At 48.5% G+C, this 23778-nt stretch overlaps 1 protein-coding gene and 1 long non-coding RNA gene across 3 annotated transcripts in view; both read right to left on the bottom strand.

Annotated features, from left to right (window-relative positions):
• Positions 1–15454, bottom strand: part of MAML3 (mastermind like transcriptional coactivator 3) — a 368448-nt gene extending 352994 nt beyond the window's left edge. The window contains exon 1 of one of the 2 annotated variants that reach the window (XM_037058494.1): positions 14049–15454. In XM_037058494.1, coding sequence (XP_036914389.1) covers positions 14049–14516 — 468 coding nt within the window. In that variant the 5' untranslated portion in view covers positions 14517–15454. The remainder of the gene's footprint in view (positions 1–14048) is intronic. The other variant, XM_037058493.1, reaches the window with a different exon arrangement.
• Positions 15455–22736: 7282 nt separating this feature from the next.
• Positions 22737–23778, bottom strand: part of LOC118995448 (uncharacterized) — a 114682-nt gene continuing 113640 nt past the window's right edge. Inside the window, exon 3 of the long non-coding RNA XR_005068272.1 lies at positions 22737–23707. This is a non-coding gene — a long non-coding RNA (uncharacterized LOC118995448). The remainder of the gene's footprint in view (positions 23708–23778) is intronic.

Here is a 23778-nt window from a genome sequence, read left to right as displayed (position 1 = left end):
ACCAGTGCCCCTAAGGCTGCTCTAGGCAGATGCTTCCCCCCAGTATCTGCATGGCCTCCACCGTATGAGGCATGATCTGGCCCAGGGAGGAAGAGCCATGGAAATGATGGCAATACTGGAGCCTTGCTTACCTCACATGACATGAGTTTCACCCCTGTCCCCCACCTTCCTTGCCCTAATCAACACCTCCCACTCTGTTCCACAAGTTTTCTCTTTAATCCAGAAGGTAGAAAACGCTACACAATAATAAGAGGCATAGCAACCCATGGCTCCTCTTCTTTACAGACACACTTGAATTGTCCCCTTTGAGAAGGATCCCTAGGGTGGGCAGGGTGGGATGGACCACTGAGTCACGCGAATGCTGCATGCGCCATTTGTTTCTCCAAGGCCACTTCCCCGAATTTTCGAGCACCAAAGTGCAAGGCAAATGCTTCTTTAAGGTAACACGTCTATTAAACAAAGGTCCTTCAAAAGCAAAACACACTAGTGCGGGGAGAGACTAGAGGTGAAGCAGGCCGCAGACGAGGGGGGTTCTGACGCCGGCCCTGCGCTCCTGTTTCCTCCTCCCACGATCATAACCAGTGTCTCGGATTTCTCCACTGAGAAGTTCTACTTGGAGAATTAAAAATAGAAATGTTTTAACTATGAAAAATACCTAAGTTTTTAAAAACCACAAAATGATCCACTTGTTCCTGTAACCTGTGCCACCCGTATGGCCGTGAATTTTAACACCAAAGAATTTCCTATCCGGATAATTTCCCTCAAACCTGGTAAGAGAATCCTTTTCTTAAGCAACTCTCTTGCTTCCTCCTCTTATAGCCTCCTTTTCTGTAAAGTCTGTCAAGGCTAATTATCTATTTTCACAAATGTATTGCTCTTCAGAGTATCATAAACACATATATTATGAAAAGTTGAAGAAAACAAGTGAAGTGTGCATCACACTGCGAAGGAGCAGACAGACATAAATAATTACGCAAAGTCCCCACTCTCTGTTAGCAATGAAAATGGTGTTAGACAGAGTGAATGAGAACACCAAAGCCAGTCCCCTCCCATACACAGTTGTCGCCACCCCTGAGAGCCAACGCCAGAGACTACCACACCACAACTTTAAGGTAAAGAGGGAAGGAAGCAAACCCCCTAGGGTCGCAGTCCTTTGACATTCCAGACCACAGGTAAACGCCGAGCCTACCGAACCGGTAACACGGACAACCTGCGTTTCTGCCCAGCGGACAAAGGCCGGACCCCCACCAGTACTCATCATCACGAAGCTCCCTTACTGGGCTTACCTGTTTCCTAGTGTTCTAATTCCAATCTGGACGGCAAACTCAAAGGTAAGAAAAGGCCCTGAATGATTCATATCAGTCCTTTCGATCTAAGAAAAGATCAAACCCTGAAAACAAGCAACGGCGCATTTGAATTTCCATAGCGTGAGTACCAGATATCCCGGATAGGCAAAGTACCCGTTCATCGTACTCGGTCACCCTCAGTTGCCATTGCGAGTTCCAAGTTCACTGTGGCCTCCAGACCACTGCACCTAACAGAAACAACCCACCAAAGATGTTTTTGGGGTATGGTTATTTACTGTGATGACAAACAACTTTTTCAAGTCCTTCGATAAGTTCTGGGAATTAGGCACCACGAAATCCAAGACTAAAATCATTGTTGCCATGCCTCACTGAAGAAAGTAAATGTTTTTAAAAACCCAACAGCAGCTGCGAAGCATCTAGGAATTCCTAGTTAAACTGCAAAATGCGTTTTCAACCATCTAGCCATAACCACTTCTCAACTGAGAAAGTTGCTTCTGTACATACGCCACCTCTGTTTACCAAGCACCTGGTAAAAGGCCAGTGCAGGATGTGAAGAGTAACAGAGTGTTACCACCCTGAGGGGCCAGCCTGTGCACACCACTGTGAGAAAATACCTAGGGTGATTAAAGTCAAACACCACCCACATGCTCTGCAAAGGGGCCGGAGCTGGGCCACACTCTCTCCTCTCGGGCAGGAGAAAGGATGGACTGAAATACCACAGTGGATTCGGGCTGGGGACAAAAGGAGCCCAGGCGAGGCGATGGGGAACAAGCAAAGGGAATGTATGCTTCGCCTCTGCTGGGGGCTGCCATTATCATCACTTAGGCCTTCAGCAGCCCGAACTCAAAGGCAGACAGAATGACTTCATCTCGTTTATTTCACTAGTAGTCAGAAAACTTTGAGTTCTGACACATGTCTAATTTCTTTGTGTACCTGTTAACGGCAATGACCAGATACTCCTATTTATGAGTTTATATCCATAGCTATTACGCTCCCTTAAAAAAAAACCCACCCACTAGGTCTGCAACATCTCATTTTTGTAAGATACATTTCAAAAAAGAAACTCCATAGTAAGGCACGACTTGATTCTAGTCATTTAGTAGCTATTATCAATCGCCTCTGCACTTTTTCAAAGAGAGAGAAAGAAAATGCTTTCCAGGGGAATTGGAAGTTTACGGCAACATGGTTGCAAGCTCGATAGCTTTTAGAAAATAGTTTTGCTTCATAATTATAATGAGGTAGCTGTGAGATAACTAGTATTCCATTTATGATTATAATCCATAAAAGGTAAACATTACACTTCACACAAAATGCAAGGCAGCTGCCCACCCTGCACGTCCGGGAAAGTCATCCTTCAGACCTTCCTGTTTCTTCCATTTCATTCCTGGAAATGAAAGAAACAGACCCAGGGGGGGAAAGTGCGAGGACCGTCCTCAGAGAGATGGCAGGGTAGTGAAACTAATGCGACTCCTTAAACATTACTGTCCGCAGAGGCCCAAGGTTGCAATTTGACGGCCGGACCGAGCAGCACCTTTGAGGATCTCTCAGCTGATCTAGGAGGATGGCCTTGGGACCGAGATCCCAGGCAAGGCCCTTCTTCACGTCCCCGGCCAACCCCGGCTATTTAAGCTACTGAAAGCGACTGAGACCTGGCTGTCTTTCGACTGAGGCCGCATTAACTTGGCGGGACAAGGGGTTTTGCTCACTGAGACGCTGTGTCGCACACACGAATGGCAGAAAACGACTGCTGCTGACCAGTATGGAGGTCACGTATCAGTGACTTTTGACCCTTCCCATCTCACAGCACATGGAAACAAATTCCTAAAATGCTTCAGCACTCCTAAACATACATTTTTGCCTATCTGATAAGAAAAATAAGTATGATTTTGATTCATCCACACCAGATGGCCACTGTGTAGGCTGTGGTCATTTTTTAAAATCTGACAATGTAAGGTTAAAAAGGTCGGGGCCCCTGAAGAGTCAGGTATCTCGGGTTTTAAAAGTTCTCGTGGTGCATCAGTGGGAGACCGCTGTCGTAAATGGAAGCAGAATGCCTCATTTACTGGCATCACTTGGTAGAGAAAGACCTGGAAAGCTTAGGCCCCTGAGCACTTACATTCCCACCCTTGGTTCATTTCTGTGGTTCAAATAACTGCTTTCTACAGGGTACCAGTTTGCAGGTGGTCCGGTCACTGAGACGGAGGCGGGACGAGGGTGTGGGAAGAGGGCGCACAAGGCCAGAGTATGTGAGGCCAGCAGACGACAAAGCCAGGCTCCCCGTGATAAAATGGGGGGACCAGGCAAGGCCAGACCCTACCTCATGCCTTTAATTTTGACTCTAGTTCAAACTCGTCTTAAAACCTGAAGGCAAGCCAAGTAGGGGAGGACTCTTCCCGGACACAGTGTGGTTATTTAGAAAAGGCAGCTGCTCACACCAGCTTTTCCAGAAAGAACACTTTGGCCAGGTGAAGGCAGGATGACGTTGGAGCCACGAACATAAAATCTGGAGCCAGAGTGCCCCGGCTATGTAAACACCGAGACTACGGTCCCGGGTATCTCGGGGTGGGGAAGCTGCTGGGCCAAAGGCAAGTCGAAATGACCGGGGGCTCCGAGGGAGGCTGGTCTTCAGACCACCGCGGCACACGTGTGTAATGGAAAGTGATAGGTCTCCTCACCGTCTGAACAGACACTGTCAGGTGGCTGTCACGGCAAGGCCGTTTGGGTGCATTTTCTACAGTCAGCCAGGTCAGCAGGTTGTTATTAGCATGTCACACAGATGACAGGATTAGTCAGGGTCATTTAACCTGGAGGAAGTGGCAACTCGCAGACCCGCCGCCCAGGTACTGTGCCACCGACGGAAACCCGCTTTACCGTGAGGCCACACAGGTCTCGGGAGGCCTGTGAACACCAAGCGGGGGAAGGGGAACAGCACTACAGACTTGTTCGCGGAAGCGAATTTCCCGCCCGCACAGCGGGAGCGCTGAGCACAGTCCCCTGCCTTCCTCTGCAGGACCAGATGAAAAGAGGGAAACCACCCCTCTAAGGCCTCGGGGACAGCTTGCCAGACGCCGACTCTACACACTGATGATGCTCACCCTAGACTGCGGAGACCAACAGCAGTCACTAGAGGTGACACTTTTTTAAGCCATAGTTTAAAGGACACACAATGCTCGTTTGCCCCAAAATGGGTTGTAGGAAGGTTCAGGCACCTTACAATGAAATCATATTGGATCAAGAGATTTTTTTTTTTGGCCAACTTTTTTGTGTATACAAATTATATATATAGAAAGAAGTCCAAATCTGCACTATAGAAATGCTCACATATGTACAAGGAAAATTCGGATAAGGATGTTCATTGTGGTGATGTCAAATTGGCAAAAAAGGGAGGGGGGAGAGAGAGAAAGAGAGAGAGAGAGAGAAACTACCAGTATTTCTATCAAGAGGGGATCACTCAACAACTTCCAGAACTTTCGTATTGTAGAAGGCTATGTAACAGTTAAAAAAGAATGAGTTGAGGCTCTATAAGTAATTGACTTGGACAGATCTCCAAAATGGGATATGTGGAACAATCTGAGGGTCTCAGAACCTGAGGTGGAATATAATTTCATTTATGTAGGAAAACAACCAACAGGCAATGGCATACACTATTTAGTACACATGTAAGCCAACAGGAGCTCTGGAGGAGAGGTGTTCCAAACCATGGTAACTTACGAGAAGGGGGTAACCCTGGGGGAGAGGAATCATTTCCTAATCTACTTAGTGGCGGTGAGCAATTCATCCCACAAACATTTATTGCCCCTTGAGTGCGCAGGTAGGTTTTTTTCTAGTCATTAGGAATATGAAGATGGGGAAAGAAACAAAGTTCTTGTCCTCATCTATTTTACTTCCATATTATTTAAAAGGGTAACAATTTTTAAAAGATGCTGTAACCCCTTCACCAACATTTCAGCCAACTGAGCACCTCTGGATGGAACATTCTCACTCATCGAGACAGCCTACTTCTTCTCTGAACAGCTTTAATTCTCATGTAATTGAGAGGGGTGTTTTGTTCTGCTTTTACTACTAAATCAAACTCAGCTCCAAATTACTGCCAACCTCCGGTCCTAACTGTCTCCCTGAGGCCATGAAGAGCCTGTCTAGTCCTCTCTCTCCTGCCGGCCCCTCACATACTCTGGAAAGCAATCAATGTCATCCGCCAAGTCAGACCAGATACCGCTGGGTCTTCCACCTGCTCTTCCTTAGACGGGGGTTCAAGTCCTTTCACCTTTCACCTTGCTTCTTTCTAAATGCTCTCCCCTTGGTCTAGTTCCCTCTAAAAGCCTGATGTCAAGCCACGGTGCTCGCAAGTCACCTGGTCAAAAAAAAAAAGGAAGGACAGACCATCACTGACCTCATTTTTAACAGCCATCCTTTCCATTGGTTCTCTGCCACACCAACTGATTTTCTTCCCCGACAAAGGGATTTTGTTTGAAAAATAACAAAGTAAGAGTTGTTACAGAAGGCAGTGCACGAGAGCTACAGCTACAGAAGGTTTGGAGGGAGACACAAGGCGTTTGGCACCCTTAGGATTTTCCTAAATGTTAGTTTATTAATGACTTCCATTAGCATGTTCCCATAAAACCACACAGACCGCTCTAGACAGCTAATGTGAAACACGAACCGATGCCCGCTGCGCGGGTCTGGGAGGGCAAGGAAGCCCCGGTCTCCTGGAGCCCGCACAGGGGGTCTGGCAGGAACCAGGGGCTCAGTAGCGTGGCTTTGGGCCTCGGCCTGGGAGTGGGTGAAAAATGCCTCAAATCACTCCACTGGAAGGCTGCACTTGGGAAAAAGGTAAACACTGAAGTGAAATTAATGTAATTCATAAAAACAGGCCTAGCGTTTATACACCTTTATTCATTTGAGCCTAACACCCATCCCCCCCCCCCCAAAAGGTACAAAGAATGAGTCTGGGTCCTGACCGGTAAGGAGACCGACAGACAGCAGGGAAAAGCCAGCAGGCCAGGAGGCTGGAGCTGAGATGCAACCCAGCGGCCCTTCTACTTCTTCCGGGGCACTCCACCACATGGCAGGGCCCCTTCCTCGCTCCAATCCTTAAGGAACGAGAGTGTTTGAGAAGTCGTGAGTATATCCACACTGTGCATTTTCCACATCCCAGGGGAGCCCTTGCTGAAGGCAGCGTTCCCCAGCAGCAGCGACGCTGGCACCTGGACCCGGTATCCTCGTGGCGGGGCTGCTGCGGGAGGCCTAGCAGCATCCCTGGCTTCCACCCACTGGACGGTGGCAGCGCCCCTCCAGGCACGACGGCGGAAATGTCGCCCAGTGTTGCCAGATGTCGCCACAGTCTCCATGGAACGCAAATCACCGCTTTCGAGGAAACCTATAGTAAGCGCATTTGAGTGGCAGAAAGCTTTGAAGTGTTTTAGAAACATGATTTCTTTCCATACACAAACAAGATCGCCTTCAGCTCTGGAAAATACATATTGCATCTTAGTAAGGTCTGCAGGTTCAGAATAGACTACAAAGAAGCAAACTTCACCTCTATAAGCTCCACGGGCACCAGGATACTGTCTGCTTACCACAGAGGAGCAAAACCCAGCATTCTGCTCCTGTTGGTCTCCCTAGCCATCCAGCCCAGGAGACGAGAAATGCTCAGCCCCTCCGGCCTCTCCTACCTGACTTCCCACAGTTCCTTAAAGCCCGTGACTGGGTACTGGTCCCCTTGGATTCACTCTCAATCACTGAGCCACTTTTGGAATCTACCAAACAATCAAGGAAAGAAAACAACCCACCACTGTAAGGAGAAAGGGCACAACAGAGCTTGTCTTTTGGAGCCGAGCAGGCCTCCGAGTCACAGTGACGACCCAGGTTGACTCTGGTCATATACACTCACAGGCACTTCGACCTTCTCCTCCGCAGGGAAAGAAGATGGGAGTTTCCTGGAGGTGGAGAAAGATACTCTGACACGGAGCCAACACACAGCGCTGCATCCTAAGGACACCTTTCCCCGCACAAGTAAGCACTGGAGAGTTCCTAACAGGGAACATGGGTCAACCAGCTTCTACCTGACAGGATGGAGACAGGAGTCGGAAAGGAAGTTCTGGAGGTCCTTAGTTAAAAACGAAATATTCCTCTCTAATTTTCTACAGTTGTTAAGCCATCGCTAAGGAGGACGAACGTTGGTTTTTCATATTCCGTAAGATCCCTCTTCAGCCTTCAGGTCATTCCAACCAATGGGAGGTCCAACAGATTCAAAAAGTGTCTAGATCACCCCTCAGGAATCACTTCCCTTATGTCAGAGAAAGCGCTGCAAGCCTTTCGGGATTTTTATTAAATTCCTCCGAGGATAGTATGTACAGGGTGCCTTAAAAAACCTGAGCTGCAGCAGTAATTTCTTCTTTCCACGCCCGTGTGGATTGGGCCCTAAGGGGAGGCTGTGCCTTTTCCCTAGACAGAGCTGCTCATGCACCACTCAGCGTGCGTAACAGATGCACTAGCCACGTGGACGTCCGAGGAAAACTGTGGGCCCCTCTCTGAATGGAGCCCTGTGATCTTGGAGCATTTGCTGCCCAGCAGGCTCTCGACTCCACCTTCTCAGTAATTCTACCCAATCTTGTTTCTTCAGGCCTTTAAACTTCCTTAGATTTGAGCACAAAAAAAAAATTGTTTTAAGTTAAGGATAATTAGTCCCTGGCGATAGCTGATTTTCAGAAGCTACATTTCCAACTTGCAAACATGAATAATGAAATTCCGGAATACGTCTCTCCGAAAAGCATGCTGTATTTTTAATAAAAATATAATTTGGAGAGCAGTCATCTGTAAATCAGCGTTTTAAAATTTATTTATTTATTTATTTGCAGAAACCAACAACGAATTAGTTTGAAAGAACAGGAAAGTAAAGCATAGTATTTTACTTAAAAAATTTCATGAGAAGGGGCTATAACTCAGCCTGAAGCTGTTGGGAAGTCACTGGCATCAAGACTGATGCTGATGAAGAGACAAAAAACCTGTTATCCTCTCAAACCCAGCTAAAACAATGCTGACAATCTACAAAGAACACACATTGCCAAAGTGTTGGGTGTAAAAGTGTGATTTAGCATTTTGACTTCTAAGAAGCACTATGGCCTATGTACCCATATTGTTGAAAGAATGAATGAAATTTTAAAATTCAATCTGTTCTCTATTTTTTGTGCTAATGAAGTGTAACTGGTATGCAAAACCGAATCCATAATTGATCCAAAATAACTGGTAGCTCACCCAATTACTTTATTAGTTATAAGAGTAGGAAGCACCGACATGAAATTTCTCTTCTTATTGCTTCATCCCTCCCACTGTTCCATAAAGGTGCTAAAGATCAGTGAAAAGACCAAAAGGTTGGCAGCAGGAGGGGGAAGGAAAAACAGAACAAGCAGCCACAGGGTCTGAAAACTGAAAATCGGCTCCAAATAACAGTGAAAATGCAAAGCTATTTGGGAGAGTTAAAAGGCAGATATATGAAGTCTCTGGTTTTAAGTATGTCCCTCTCTATAAGCTTTTGATGCCTGATTGATTTATTTCACAGTTCTCTATGATGGGTAATACGGAAAAGATGGCAGAAAAGATGGCCACTCTAAGCTCAAGAACACAAAACTGGTCATTAACAAACACAGAGCACTGATCGCAAATAAAATTCCATAAACGACATTAAAGAAAACATACGTACTTTAAATGCATCCAAGAATTACTATGCAATGTGAAAACATGCAACATGGTGGATTATACTAGATTCCTTCTATGTATGCAGCAAACCAAGGGGAGGGAGGAATGGAGGGCAAGAGAGAGACAGATCCCTCATTATTATCTCAACCAAATGGGAGAGCCCTGCTAGGAAACTTCTTTAGCCACCGTTGGCTCTTGGTCTGAGAAAAGTCTTGAAAATAACTCTATGTAACTATTTTAATGTTTAAAATCCTCACCCTTCTTCTTAGAGAAATATCAGTAAACCATGTCCCTGGACTGTTTATTTTCCTCACAGCAGTCAGCAGAAAATCTACTATGGTTCTAAAGCTTGCCCTTAGACTTGTAATGAAACAGGATGGAAGGTGCCACATCTATTACCTGCCTGAACACTCAGCTTTCCCTGGGAACCAGCTCGGGCTAAGAGCATTTTATAGATTATGATTAATGATTAGCTAACTCTGTTTCTACCTTTCTGCTTGCCGGCTGGCCAGTACTAAATAAAATCCACCACAACCAAAGAACATAACTAACAATTAATATGCACTGGATCTTTGGGCAGGGGGCAGCGAATGCTGCTTGGGATTTCAAAGAAGATACAAACACTTGTCAAATAGAGAGAAATGAAAGTTCAAAAAGTTCTTCGCAAACTTAAGGCACACCCTGTGTGGGCTACTGGCCTATGGAAGGCTTTTCAAGAGACACCTGTCAATCTTACCACCCAGGGGAGCAGAATAGGAGAAACCAATGAAAGGACTCATGGGAAAGATTTACAAATGGTTTGACATTACGAGGTTGCCAAAAACCCTGGATATAGTAATTTACCTTCAACAGGATAAGAAACAGGAAAGCAGATTCAATTATAAGGAGGGTTAGCAACAGACTGATGTATTGACACTTCCTGGATCTATTCCAGGAGTGGATGAGAACATTCTGCAGATGCGCTGCAGTTTTCTCCAATATTAGTAATTAATATGATTATTACCAAGTGAATTTTATGTGATTACTTCAGAGCAGGAATCACCTAGATCCCTGTGGTCTGCAAGCCGTGTACAGATTAAGCTCTCTGAAAATTATGAGGGTATTAATCTAGTGAAAAGGTCGTGAAAACACGGGTTTATCTAGGTCACGGCAGACTGTCGCCACTTGAAGATTCTGAAGACGGCGTTGTCTTGCTTTTTCGTGTGCCTGAGCGATCACACCTTTGTCAAGGCAATCTATCTTTGGCTTGAAAATGAATTTGTCAATTGGAATATACCTTACATTTTTAAGCAGGAGTGCAGTTCCAAGTACAGAGAATGAACAATGTCTCCTTCTGTTACCACAAATAATTAAAACTGTTTGAGGAAAAGGCACGTTTTCAATTGAGACTCTCTAATAGGTGAAATCAATAGTTCTCTCCAGTAAACCTGGGTGGGGGGAGGGGGGACACACTTCGGTGTAAGTAAAGTGTGTGTGTGTGTTGGCCGTGGGAGGTGGGAGCAGGTCATCTGACTGCATGTCCAGACCTCCCTGAGGTAATGCAGCTTCAGACTCAGGCCTGTGCACCCTGCTTTCTATGACGGCTGTTAGAGACCCACGCAAACCCAGGCCCCTCCCAGGAGTCTGGAGCCAAGGAGGGTTTCCATTTCTGTTTGCTTGTTTGGGTTTTTTTGTTCGTTTTTCATGCATATGCTTGTTGTGTACGGTAAGAAAACAAATCAAAAGGTAACGCCCTCATTAGACAGCCTTCTCGGCCCAAGCCAAGCAGAAAGAGCACTAATCAATACTTAGTACTTTGGACATATTGGCCCTACAAAGGTAAAACAATAGCAATAAAACAGAGAAGAATCCTATTCGTCTTTTTCTTATCATCACCATTATTATTAGTTGGCTCTGGTTGGTTATCGCTTTTATTTAGGGCTTTCCAAATAGAGGGCCCAATCTGCGAACTAAATACAGTTGCTCTGTGCCTCACCTGAGCACAACTATAACCCAGCCTCCAATTCACGAAAATCTAGACCAACATTGACTTTGCAACCTGTTTTCAAGATTTTTATCTCATAATAGACTAAGTTAAAATAAACTTTCATTTCAGGGACCAATGTGAATTCTTAAACTATTTTAAAGGAAAAACAACTTGTAGAGGATGGTTTTAATTTTTTCTTTCCTTTTGGTGGTACACAGAATGTGTATGCAACCTCTTAAGATTTAAGGCTGTTTATTTTCATTACACCCATCACACAGACTCGCCCCTGATATTAGTGGGAGATATGTATGTGAAATCCAGTTGAAGCCAGGATATACTTCTGTTCTACCTATAGCCTTGGAGTTTACACCTGTCTAACGAATAGGCAAAACTGTCACACACACACACACGCACACACACACGAAAATGATTTTAGAAATGTTATTTTCAGGCAACCGTTTTTCTAGTCTATCTGTTGTTAAGTTGCTAAACCGGAATTCACTATGAAATTTACCGCTTAGGTCTCATTCATTCGAGCAAGCAGTTCGAAAGTAAGCTCTGGCTTAGGCTTACTATACCTCCTTCCAGATAACGTCAGGATCCTGGAAGGATCCACCAGCGGGTGCATACAGAAGCCAGGAGCGCGCGCTCCAAGTCCTCCCCTCGCCCCCTCCCAGGGCCCAGCGGCACCCTCGAGGGAACACAAAACTTTTTGGCCGCAAACTATAGTGCTATTGCCCCGCGATAAAAAGCAAACGAGCACAGGGAAGGTCGCTGGCTTTTGTTCCAGCGGTGCCCGGCTGGCGAGGTCGGGCCACAAAAATCCTCCATCCCGAATAATCGGGGGAGATTCCGTGGGACTTAGATTTGGGAGCCTCACGAAAGCAGCCCATTTCTACGCCATCCGCGCATACAAGCACATGAAAAGGAGGCGTGGAGTAGGCAAAGATAAAATCCTTAGTGCCTTGCAAATTCAGGCTTAGCCTCACAGAGTCTGCAGATCCGCGAGGGGGGAGGGGAGAGGAGCAGAGGCGGACCAGGGAGAAATCCGAAGAGGAGGGCGCGGGAGACACAGTCAGGATGCAGGGCCGGCCCCGCCTCCTGGTACAATCAGACAAGCTACAGTGTGCCAGTGGTTTTCGGCTTCCTGTTTGTAAAGCGAGAACCGCCCTCCCTGACTCTGGGACTTGACACCCGTTCTTCCTCAAAACCCAGAACGCCTCTTCTTCGCGCGCTGGGCCCACTCGGCCGCTGGAGGAGCTGGGCGGGGGTGGCCGCGGGGCGGGGGCAGGGCGGCGGGGCTCCCTCCCAGCCCGCGGCCTCCCGGGCAGAGCTGGGCCGTGAGGCGGACAAAGCGTTTCCCGCTCCCTCCCCCACGGCCGCGTCCCAAAAGGGAGGGGGAAAGCGGGCCCGAGGGCTGGAGGACGAGCCCGCTAGGGAGGAAAGGGGGGTGGGGGGGTGGGGGAAGGAAGGTGCTGCCGGCGGGACTGGGCAGGATCGCGCCCCGGAGGGAGGGGAAGGAGGAGGGGCTGGGCGGCCTCGGAGAACGGGGAGGAGGGCAGGATTCTTGAAGGCCAAGATAAACAAATTGTTCCTCTTCACGTGCGGGGCGGGGGAGGTGAAAAGGGTGGGGAGCGAGCGCGCAGCCTCGCCTCTTCCCCTCCCCCAAGCCGGCTCTTTGTCACGGAGCGCTGGCCTGAGCGCCCGGCGCTAGCCTGCGGCGGCACCGGCGCCACCCCCGGCGCCGACGACTCCTGGACCCCGGCCGTATGCGATTTATCAACCGCACCGTGCGAGGGCTGCCGATGGAGGCGCGGAGTGCCGGGGCAACGGGCAAAAGCGCTCCGCGCTCCGGGATTCCCATCGCCTGGTCTGCTCCGCACACCCGCGCTTCACTAACCCGGGTAGTGCGGTGGGGGAAGGGGCTGCTGACACCTTTCTGAGCTTCCGGCCTCCCCCCCACCCCGAAAGGAAAGCAAAAGAACCTGAGATTGGAGATAAGAGAAAGGATTCTAGCCTCAGGGTTAGGGGGTGGGAACTGCCCCTTCCTCCTGGAGAAGTTAGGCCATTGGCTGCTCTGTCTACCTCGCACCCACCCACCCAGCCATTTAAGCCTCTTTCACCTCCCTGCTACCCTCCACTCCTCCGGGCTTATTAGACCGGCGCGGAAAGTTGGTGGGGAGTGGGGCGGGGGACGAAGCGGAGAGGCTCTGGGCATGCAAGTTTAAGAGGAGGAGGAGACACAATCCCCAGCGAAGTTGCGTGGCAGAGACTCCTGGCCCAGGCTGAGCACGCAGCTCTCTCCTCCCGCCCCCAGCGGGCCACTCCCCCCCACCCCCCGGCCCTACCCGCCGCTCCACCTGCCGGGCAGCCCGGGGTCTCCAGCTGCGGAGGAGCGCACCCGCGCCCCGCATCCGCGCGCGCTCCCGCGAAGGCGCGCGTGCAGCCACCCTCGCTCCCTCCTCATCCACTTCAAAGTTCATTCACAAAACTCTCAGACTTTCTCAGCCCAAAGGGGGTGAGCTGGGGAGAAGAGGCAAAAGCCTCTTGCTTCCCCCCCGCCCCCGGAGATTGAGGGCTTGGTGCCCGCCCAGAATCTGCCACAGCACCAGTTTCTCCCCGCACACAGCGGATGTGCGGAGAGGGGTGGGCGAAGGGGGACGCGTCTGGGGAGCCGAGGCGGCATTGCGAAGGGTGGGGTGGGGTGGGAATCGTGAAGAGGAGGAGCGAGGTTTCAACTCTGGGTTCAGTCTCTTTAAAAATCGGTATCTATGAGGAGAGACAGAAAAACTTTTCCAGTGCCTCCCTCCGCTGCTCCTCCAGGCTCCCTCCGCCCCTCGCAGTCGTGACTGGCTCATCCCCTCTCGCCTCCTCTTCTCCAAATCTGACAACCCTGACAGATTAACAGGTAGCAGCGACGGCAGCTTTCCCCCATAAGAAAAGTTGACGTTAACCCTTTGGCTTCAGCCTACCTCGCCCATCGTGCAAATCAGATCCCCGTCCCCCATGTAAGAAGCTCCAGCCCCCACCCCACCCCCACGCGCGCGCGCGCCCCATGCCCGCTGCCAGCGCGCCCTCACCATGATCAGCGTGTGGTTCCTCTGCTCCGCCGAGGCAGCCTCCGCATCTTGCTGGGGTTTGCTCTGGTGCTGCTGCTTGCCGCTGCCGGCGCCCGATTTCTTGGCCCTCTGCTCCAGGGTGCGCTGATAGAGGCTCACGGTGTCCCGGCGCTCCAGCTCCAGCTGCTCCACCTGAGCCTGCTGGTACCTGTTTTCGCAGTTGACGTGGTGCCGCCGGCAGCCCTCGATGCGCTGGCGGAGCCGTTCCACCACCGTGCTGTGCTTGGGGACGGTCGCCGAACCGCCGCCGGGGCCCCCGGAGCCGCCGCCGCAGCCGGCAGCGGGGTGATTGCTACTCGGAGCAGCTGGAGTACTATTGGGAGTATTATTCACACCGATCCCGGCCCCGGCGAGGCTGCTGTTCAGGCTACTGTTGATGCAAATACTACTGCCATTCGCGGCGGCAGCGGGGGCTGCGAAATCCCCCATCCTGCTCCCCGGGCACACTATTTTGGAAGAACTTTTTTTATCCACCCCCCTATCAGCCTCCTCCTTGGGTCCAAGGATTAAAATAGTTTAAGTGGAACGCGGGGGAGACGCAAGCACATGGATGGAAACAGCAATCCCGACGGGGCGAAAAAAAGGGGGGAGAGATTTTGGGGTGGGTTTTTTGTTTCCCTTTTTGTAAAAACTGTAAAGCTCAAGGAGAAAAAAAAGGGGGATCAGAATGCCATCAAACACCTATCAACAAAAAGAATCACAACAAACTGAGCCAGCAGCAAATCGGGTTGCAACTCAAGGGGAGATCCGCTCCTCGCCTGCCTTCTTTTTATAATCCATTATTTTCTAATAAATTCCAGGAGATTTCCGGTGGTTGGCAAGCATTTTCTCCCTACGTACCGAAAAACACACCCCATGTATACACACAAGCATATGCCTCCAGTGCGGACACGCGCGACACACACTCACTCCACACCGCATCGGAAAACGGCAAGCTTGCTTATTGCATTTTCCTTCCACAAAAAAGTTTTGGTGTTTATGCCGCCCCGTGTTCTCAAAGTACTTTGGCTGCTCAGTTGCATTTCACAGGATCCTAGATATCAAATCCTCGGGCTGGGGGAAGTAAACACATGGACAGTCCGAGGCGACTGCAAAAGTAGATCGGTGAAGTCCTTTGCAAAACGCCGCGCGGAGAGCAGCCCCTAACGCTCGGCTGGGCTGCCGCTGCCGCCGCTGCTCCTGCCACCATCACAATGATCAACTGCTCGCCGCCGCCGCCTCCTCCTCCTCCTCTCGCTCCTCCACCTCCTCCTCCTCCTCCATGCCAGCGGAGTGATATCAGGACGCGCGAGCTCAGTAAACACGGCAGCGGCGGCGGCTGGAGGCCGTGAGACAAGCCCGGGGACACGGCGCAAAACCCGGCCCGGACTTTCACCCGGCAGGAGCGGGCGCGGCACGCACCGGCAACGGGCTCCCGCCTCCCTCGCCTCGCTCTCCCCGCCCCTCCCACGTCCCCAGGCTCACTAACCCAGGCTGGGAACCAGAGCTGCTAGAAAAGAGAAAAAGAAAGATTCTGGGAGATCTCGAGAATGAATCAACTTTTGACGTGCGTGTGTGTGCGCGCGTGAGCGCGCGCGCGCGCGGGTGATGGGGGTGGGGGCCACATGGACGCGCCCGGCTGGATTTCCTTATTCCAAGCGAGGTATCAAGGGAGCCCAAGTTGTTGTTATACATTTATGCATTATATTGCAGAACTGTGCATGACCAGGCAGAAACATTGAAGCTTCACAGCAGTTGTCTGTCATCCCTATTCATGTGGAAAGAAAAAGGCAAATGAGTGACTTGTTTTTGAAACCCAGGTAATAAGTCCTCTCTAGTCCTAACCCTCTTTATGGACACTTGTTCAAACTCTGGGCCATTCTTCACACACGAATGACGAATTGTGAGCAAAACGAAATAGGCATCAAAAAACTTGGAATATTATTTCATTCTCTGTACATAATGATTGTTGTTATTAAGGCAATTACTGTTTTACTTACCCTTGGAAAAAAATTAAAATAAAGCAAGCAGGGACTCGGAGGTGAGGCTAACAGTACATTTTAACAGACTGTTTTGAACACTAGGTGCTAATGACAGGGGTAATTAAGGGTCCTTCGTAAATCAAGTGGAAAGATTGCAGACTTCATGGACTAGAACTATAGGAAAACCACGGCATTCAGTTTGTCATGACCAAAACAAAAACAAGCGAAAAGAACAGGCTTGCGTTATTACTAGGTCTATTTCTTTCCGTTCAAATGAATTCACAAGTACAATTAAAATGGAATAGCAACCACAGAAAGCAATCTAAACTTTCCATCATCTTTCCAGACATTGACTATCTAAAAACACAACAATTAAGAATCAAATATGATAATATCCTTGAATCTGGACTTTACCCGTTGCATAATTTTTTCAAAAATTAAAATGGAGAAACATTTTTCAGATCATGAGTAAGAAGAAATCTTGATTGTGTGCTGTTAATAATAAGGCATTTGTATTACCTCAATAAATCTATAGAATTAGTTTTTAGGGTAAAAATACATCCCAGTTTTCTAAAATAGCCCGGGATAAAAGAACTTTGGATTTCATGCATTAGTCATGAGATCTGATTTAAGCCATCTTCATTTCTTGGCATTGCAGAGTAGCGCTGGATGCTATTTCTAACCTCATAAAGTCAGCAATAAGAAGCTATATTTTCTTCAATTAATCAGGTTTATATGGTGAACTGTAGCTTTAACATCCCCTAGATTATAGGGTAAAATGGGGAGCAAAACATGGTGTGAGCTTATCTCTGCGCAGCGAAACCAGTGTGGGAGAGTCCCTGTCATTGAAAGTTGCCGTATTTTTTCCAGAGGGCTAGTCTGTTAACATACAACCATCTGTATCATAACTGCCCATCCAAGTCTATTGGAATTACCTCGAATTAGTTCTTTAGCAAGAACTTAGATGAGACCATAAAAACACAGGGAAAATTATTAAAAGTTACCAAAAAAAGACTTCACAAAGTGGCCTTGGTCTTTTTTGCACATTCACTAAATAACGTCTCTATTAATTCAGGAAACACGCGGCTTCATTACAGAGAGGAAGCCATGACTTCGCATTCCCTCTGGTCTCTCTTCCCTGGAGTTGAATTCTTATGCCTCCTACCCCATGCACATGTGTCACAGCTTGATTTACAGAAGCAACAAGCTTGAGGGTCTTGATTCAGTTTGGAGACTTGGATCCTCATTCCAACGTTTTCCAAATTTAACAAACAAAATTTTTCACTGAGAGTTTGTTATTCTGAAAAAATAAAACAATAGCAGCAACATGCATTTCTGTCAAGCCATTGGCCTCTCCAGTCATGAAGGGAAACCAAAAATACACAAGAATTCACATCCTTCTCTTTGGGAACCAGCAGGTGGAAGAGCACACTCAGTGGCTTTACCCCAGAGATCCCCAATGACAATGGTTGTGCTATTCTTGCACAACCATTGTATTTTTTTTGTTTTTTTTAATGTATTTATCTTTAGAGGGGAAGGGAAAAAGAGGGAGAGAAATATCAATGTATGGTTGCCTCTCGTGCATCCCCTGCTGGGAACTGGCCTGCAACCCAGGCATATGCCCTGACTGGGAATCGAACCACGATCCTTTGGTTCTCAGGCCCACGCTCAATCCACTGAGCTACACCCAGCCAGGGCCTCCACTATATGTTTTGCTGCCCGAGTTTAGTGCATGAGTAGACTATACAGAAAGGAGAGGTTGACTGTTCATGGGTATATGTACACACATGCACATGCACATGCACAGAAGTGTTTTTTCTCTCGTCATGGGGGTAGGAGTGGCAACCACAATCTCCAAGATGTGGGAAAATGAAGGGCTGTAGAACTGTGGAGGCCTGAGAGGAAGAGTCTAAGGAAACCGATCTGTGCAGTACTCTGCTGTGACATAATTAAGGTCAGAAACTCCATCCTAATTGTGCAGGACAATTAGAAGAAAGAAGTAGGAAGTGAATAAGACTCGGGTCTTGAGCAACATAGGCAAGCCACCCCGAATCTGAGATGTTAATCTACTCCAGTAACTTTAGAAGAAGCACAGGCCTGTATGCCAGCTACTTCTAGACTCTCATGATACATTCCCACAAGGACACCATCTTTGTTGGTCACCTCCCTGAAGAACTCCTTGAAAGTCACAGAGGAGTTCAAGTTCGGGAAAGCAATTTTAGCCTCATCTCCCAACTAAGTATTCTGATAGCACGACCATCTTCATCACGTACGTGAGCCCACTACGGAGCAAAACCTCCAGGTCCGAGCTATGGACACGTCACCAGTGCTGTTGCTCTTGAATGACGGACTCGGAGATGCCATAGCAGAGACAAGGAGGAAATGACACGGCTGCATCCCAGGTTTTGATGAAATCTCTTGGGATGCCCAAGAGAAGGAGGGCTTGATAAATATGTGCCTACCTGTACCAGGTTGTCCTGAAACTCTGGCTCTGAGCTGCTGAACCAGATTCCCTTTCCTTTTACTACTAGCTCTGCCTCACCCTCCCATGCCCATGTGATAGGACCCAGTGAGTTAGTGTGACGAAAAAGGTCTTTGTGCAGGAACGCCAGTGTATGCCCCACTTCTACTCCCCTATTAATGTGGATCGATAGAACTGGCTTCACGATTGTTCTCTGAATACATACTTGGGAATACGGTACAGTAGGGACCCTCTGCTACCCACCTATGGGTAAGCAGACTTGTTTTAAAGTTTTTATTTATTTATTTTTAGAGACGGGGAAGGGAGAGAAATAGAGAGGGAAACTTCAATGTATGGTTGCCTCTTGCACGCCCCCAACTGGGGACCTGGCCTGCAACCCAGGTACATGCCCTGACTGGGAATCAGACCAGTGACTCTTTGGTTTGCAGGCCAGCACTCAATCCACTGAGCCACACCAGCCAGGGCAGTGGACCTTTATATATGCCCACAGAGCAGGCCCAGGCAGTCTTGCACTACTAGCAGCAGGGACTATGCCCTCAACTGTCTAGCAAGAGCTGCCACTCAGTAGTTCCTCAAATATAGTTATAGCTGTCTGTGTCCCAGGCCCTGGCAGTAGGCCTGGGAATAAGCATAACAGTGTATGGAACACAGGCCCAACCTAAGTGATGGCCAGCCAGACTCAGGGCAGGAGATACAGTGGTGGAACTAAGATGAGGTGGGTATGAGGACACATAAAAGAAGCTCGGGGGTGTGTGCTTGGAGGTCTAAGAAGGCTTCTCCAGAACTCACTCTGAAAACCAGGTGGAAGCAAGCCAAGCAAAGGCTGGTGGCACGTCCAAGTGGGGAGCTGGGAGACAGCCTGAGGAGGGAGACCCTGAGGCCTCTGTCTCAGCAGACCCACCAATGGCTTCCCCTCGCAAGAGTGTGAGTTTGAGAGAGTGTGGCGAGAAGCGAGAAACGAGGCTGAGGCTGAGAGATAAATGGGAGCCAGACTGTGAAGGCCACGCAGAATTTTTGACTTTCTCCTCGGGACAGTGCTGCCATTGGAAGGATTCAAGCTGAGCTACACTTTCTACTTTGGCAATGCAGTGGCTGTGTCATTCCAGTGTTTTCTAGAGTGCCTTCTGGAGAGGCTGGCACTGTAAACTGTCTCACCAGGAAGGCCTCTGAACCAAGTAAGGGGAGGAGATGACCTGCACCCCATTGCTCTCTCAGAGGTGCGTTACTGCACTCAAGGCCACCACGGAGCTTGCAGCCAAGAGACCTGCACTTGGCTTGACTGAGCGCTGCCCAAATCCTGTTTTGTCCCACAGAACAAAACACACTGCAGAGAGCTCGGTGTGGCAGAGTAAGTCTGAAAGCAGTTATAAAATCACTTAAACTCTCAGTCACCTGGGCACGTGGTCTGTGAAAAGGACCACACTCCCCTGACCAAAGGGGCGGAATCACTAGCCCTTGTGGCTCAAGGCCCTTCCCTAACCGGAAACCGGGAGTGTTGAAGTGTGTCCTTTAACTGGTGGGAAAGGGCAATGCAGCGACAGAACTCCCAGAAGGCTACATTTGGGTAGCCTTTTTAGCATGAGTACTCTGAGTATGTGGTATTCATGTCTATCTCTGTATAGTAAAGTCTCTTTATTAGGGGGAAAGGTCAGATTCCTTTAACTGGAAATCTTAATTATGTAATATCTTTAAAGATATAGAGTTTCATTACTTTTGAAGCATGCATCTGTCTAGTGGAACAACTACCGGCTTCTCGGAGCCATTTTAATGAGCTCTTTCTACCCAGTAAGCCAACTGTGTGACTCAGCCCCTGTGCACTAGGGTGTTTCAACAGTTGCTTTCCTTCAGTATTTCAATATTCCTAGCAAGACCTTGCTTACATGATTAATTTTCACTTTTTATGAAGAAGGGGTTTACCAAGCTCTAGACCATGTCATAAATTTTGAGAGAAATATGAATGGAGTTTATTTTCTTAACCATATGTGTGTGTGTGTGTGTGTGTGTGTGTGTGTTATGGTTATTAGGACAAAGGTTATCTAAAGTCTATGGCAGACCAATTTTTAAAAAGCCTCTCGTTCAGTTTCACGTATATACCTCTGCTCTCAGTGATCAATAATCTCATAGAAGAAGGTATCTGCTTTGAAAAGGTCTGGCTTCCAAGTAGGATGTGGAAAACTTCTGAAATTTGGGGAACATATTTGTGAAATCTTTTATTTATTGCAGGCATATAAGCAGACAAACTGTTAACATTAGAAACAATTATCTAACAAATAATCAAAGAACTGGACAATTGTTACCTTTTTATCGTAAACATTTCCTGGTGGTCAGCAATTGCATAGGATATAATTTTAGTAGCCAAGATTCACTGAAAATTTGCTGCTTTCCAGGTTCTATTATTAGCCCCCCTCTTCACTGGGGGGCTGAAGGAATCTTGCCAAAAGTGGCAGAGCCTGAATTTGAACCCTGGAGAGCACACTCTGGAAGGAGCACAGCAAGGAAGTGGGCTCCTAAGGTTCCTTCTAATTTCAGGATTCTGCATTTTGGTGAGACTGAAACTGCTGCGTTTTAGCCAGATGTCACTTGAACAGAAGCCTGTTGCCAGCAGTGTTTAGGCGGAATCCTGCTCAGGAGTCACCCTGTCCTTGGCCACACCTTCCTCCACCAGCCTTCTGAGGGTTGCGGGCATCACTGTCCAGGCACTGACGTTATCACTTTCAATTGTGACTGTCTACTCACTTGTCCCCCCCTCTCTGGCGTGTTGCTGGTGTTTGGACCTAACGCAGCCTGGCATGACAGAGCCCTGTGACTGTGTTCGGGAATGAGTGAAGTGGCTGCGTGGACCCTTCACAGCGGATCCAAGTTGTGAAGTTGGAGAGGGGAGCTGGACCAGGCCTGGACGGTAGTCCCAGAGGAGAGGGACGCTGTGGGGCTGTTCTGCAGAGACTCTTCCGATGCAACATCAGAAAATCACAGGAAGATGGGATTTATGTTCCAAAATGGGCTTTCTCAGGTGCTTGAGGAGCTCTGTACATTGCCTGGGAGAGGGGAGGGTGGAGAGGGGCAGGCGAGCCCCCGGACAGAGTCTCACTGTGCTCTGCTGTGGGTCAGCACGGGGTCAGGCTCATGTGCATAAGACACCCATGGCCGCATGTCCGATGTTAGGCAAGGCTGTTCCCCCATGTTAACCCCAACACCCCGAGGAGGCGCATAAACCGGAGTTGGCCCAGATGCGCCTTTCCCGCGGGTTCAGCTCTGTGCTCTTCCACTTACTTCATCTGTTCGTCCGGACTTGGAGGGTCTGTTCTGGGGTCGCTGAGGGTCAGCGGGGGACAATGCCAAACCCACTGTGCTTAGTTCGCTTTGTGGACAGTGTAAGGGTTTTAAGGTAATTCCAACCACAGGCCTGAGAAAGAGGTGATACTACCATATTATTACTCCAAGTCTGTCAATGAGAGAATGAAGGTGTAAAGAGTTTATATAACTTGCATTCAAACTGGCTCCAAAGCCTCCGTCTCCTATAACTGTCCCAACTCCCCTTTGCCTTGTTTTGTCGCCATTGTAGAGGCCTTGTAGCCATTCTGTTGCTGTGATTGCCATTACTCAGCGAATATTTATCGATGATTGACATGCCCTGTGTCAGGTGCCTGGGATGCATACTGGAAGAGAAACCTTTTCCTCCCCAAGGGAGCTTAACAATCCAGTGGGAACAGAAAGTGTAAGGATGGCAGCAGGCTAACGTACAAGAACCGTGATAAGCTCTGGATTGGCCAGAATTTGAGGGAGGGATAGGAAAAGGCCTGTTGTAGTTAAAACAAAGCTAGTAAGAAGGGGATTGGGAAAGAAAAAAAACAATGAACCTGAGCTTAGAATTATGCACCAATATTAAGGAAAGGCTTACTGTCCTATACGTGTCTTTGAAAAGATAAAAAATAATTAGAAACAACAGTCGAAGGGCACAAAGCATAAGCATCCCATTTCATTGTCTGACGAAAAATTGCCCAAAGGTATGTGTTTCGTGGTTCGATTTTGTCCGTCCCCCAGTGGCCTGCTCCCTTTTTAACACTGGAACAAAGCTGGGGCAACATCAGGCTGTCTAGGAGTGAACTGCATTCTTCACTGTTACTCTAGTAGATGGTCTAGGTCAGCGGTTTTTCAGCCACGTTAAGTCCTAAGAATTCCTAGGGAGGGGCCACAGGGGCTGATCGGCTGGGTCTCCATCTCTCTCCAACTCAGCTGCCTTCTCTCTCAATGTGGAGTGAGATTTCCTTTGAATAACGGATTCCCCAGCTAAAGAGAGTTCGGAAATAGCTCTGGGTTTCATCTTGCTTTTGCAGGCAGACTCTCTCTCTCTCTCCTCTGCCCATTCGGCACCTCCGTCACACACAGGTTATCATTTTGTTCTCTTCTTGACAGCACCAAACCCTGGTGCACATCGGCTCTGAAATGGTTAACTTTGGCTCCAAAGTTTAACCATCTGCTTGCTGATCATTAAATTTTTCTTCTTTCCTCTGAGCTGGGCAGGTTAAGGATGGTCCAGCCAAGTGGGAGATGAGATGGGGAAAGCAGGATTTTCTAGGATGCCGGTGGGGAGTACTGTTCTGGAATACGGGGACCACCTGCCTGTAGGTGGTGTTGTGAGACCCTCGAGTCACGCAAAATTCGGTGGTTGAAAATCTGTGTGCTAAGCAGGGTGTGTCCTGGTATCACAGGCTTTTTGTCTTACTGAGCGGGGCAGGAGAGCTTGGGACTGCGCAGGGGCATAGCTACCGGTGACCTAGGCTCCTCCACATCCCTCAGCTCCTCCTTTGAGTCAATGCCAACCAAAGTGACTTCAAGGGCCACCAGATGATGAATCCAGCCAGGCCTCCACACGCCTTGGTCCTGACATGCCTCTGGTTATACGTTGGTTTAGTGAGGCCAGAGAACCATCGAATGTGAAATGCAACTTTAGGATCAGTGCATTGGAGATTTCTAACAAAGGTGTCAGCCTTGGCTGCCACACCCTTCACTTCTTCTGGCCAATTCTCTGTTGAAGAAAATTTTCAGCATGGGGGAGGCAAAAAGTCCGTGGTACCCCAGCAGCCATAAGGATCAGCCTGGCAGGGGTGAAGTAATGGCTGCCCAGGACAGTGGAAGTTCATGATCCAACTCTGCTCAGCCCATGGTGACAACAGATACTGCAAAAAGAGGGGGAAAAACAAGACTAATTGGTAAAGGGAAGGAGTCACCCAGCCTTGAAGCAGAAAGA

The sequence above is a fragment of the Sturnira hondurensis genome, unplaced genomic scaffold (assembly GCF_014824575.4).
Source record: "Sturnira hondurensis isolate 20B ecotype Veracruz unplaced genomic scaffold, ASM1482457v3 Scaffold0010128, whole genome shotgun sequence".
Lineage (NCBI taxonomy): Eukaryota > Metazoa > Chordata > Mammalia > Chiroptera > Phyllostomidae > Sturnira > Sturnira hondurensis.
Note: the sequence above shows the minus strand (reverse complement) of the source record. Positions and strands in the feature narration are given on the sequence as shown.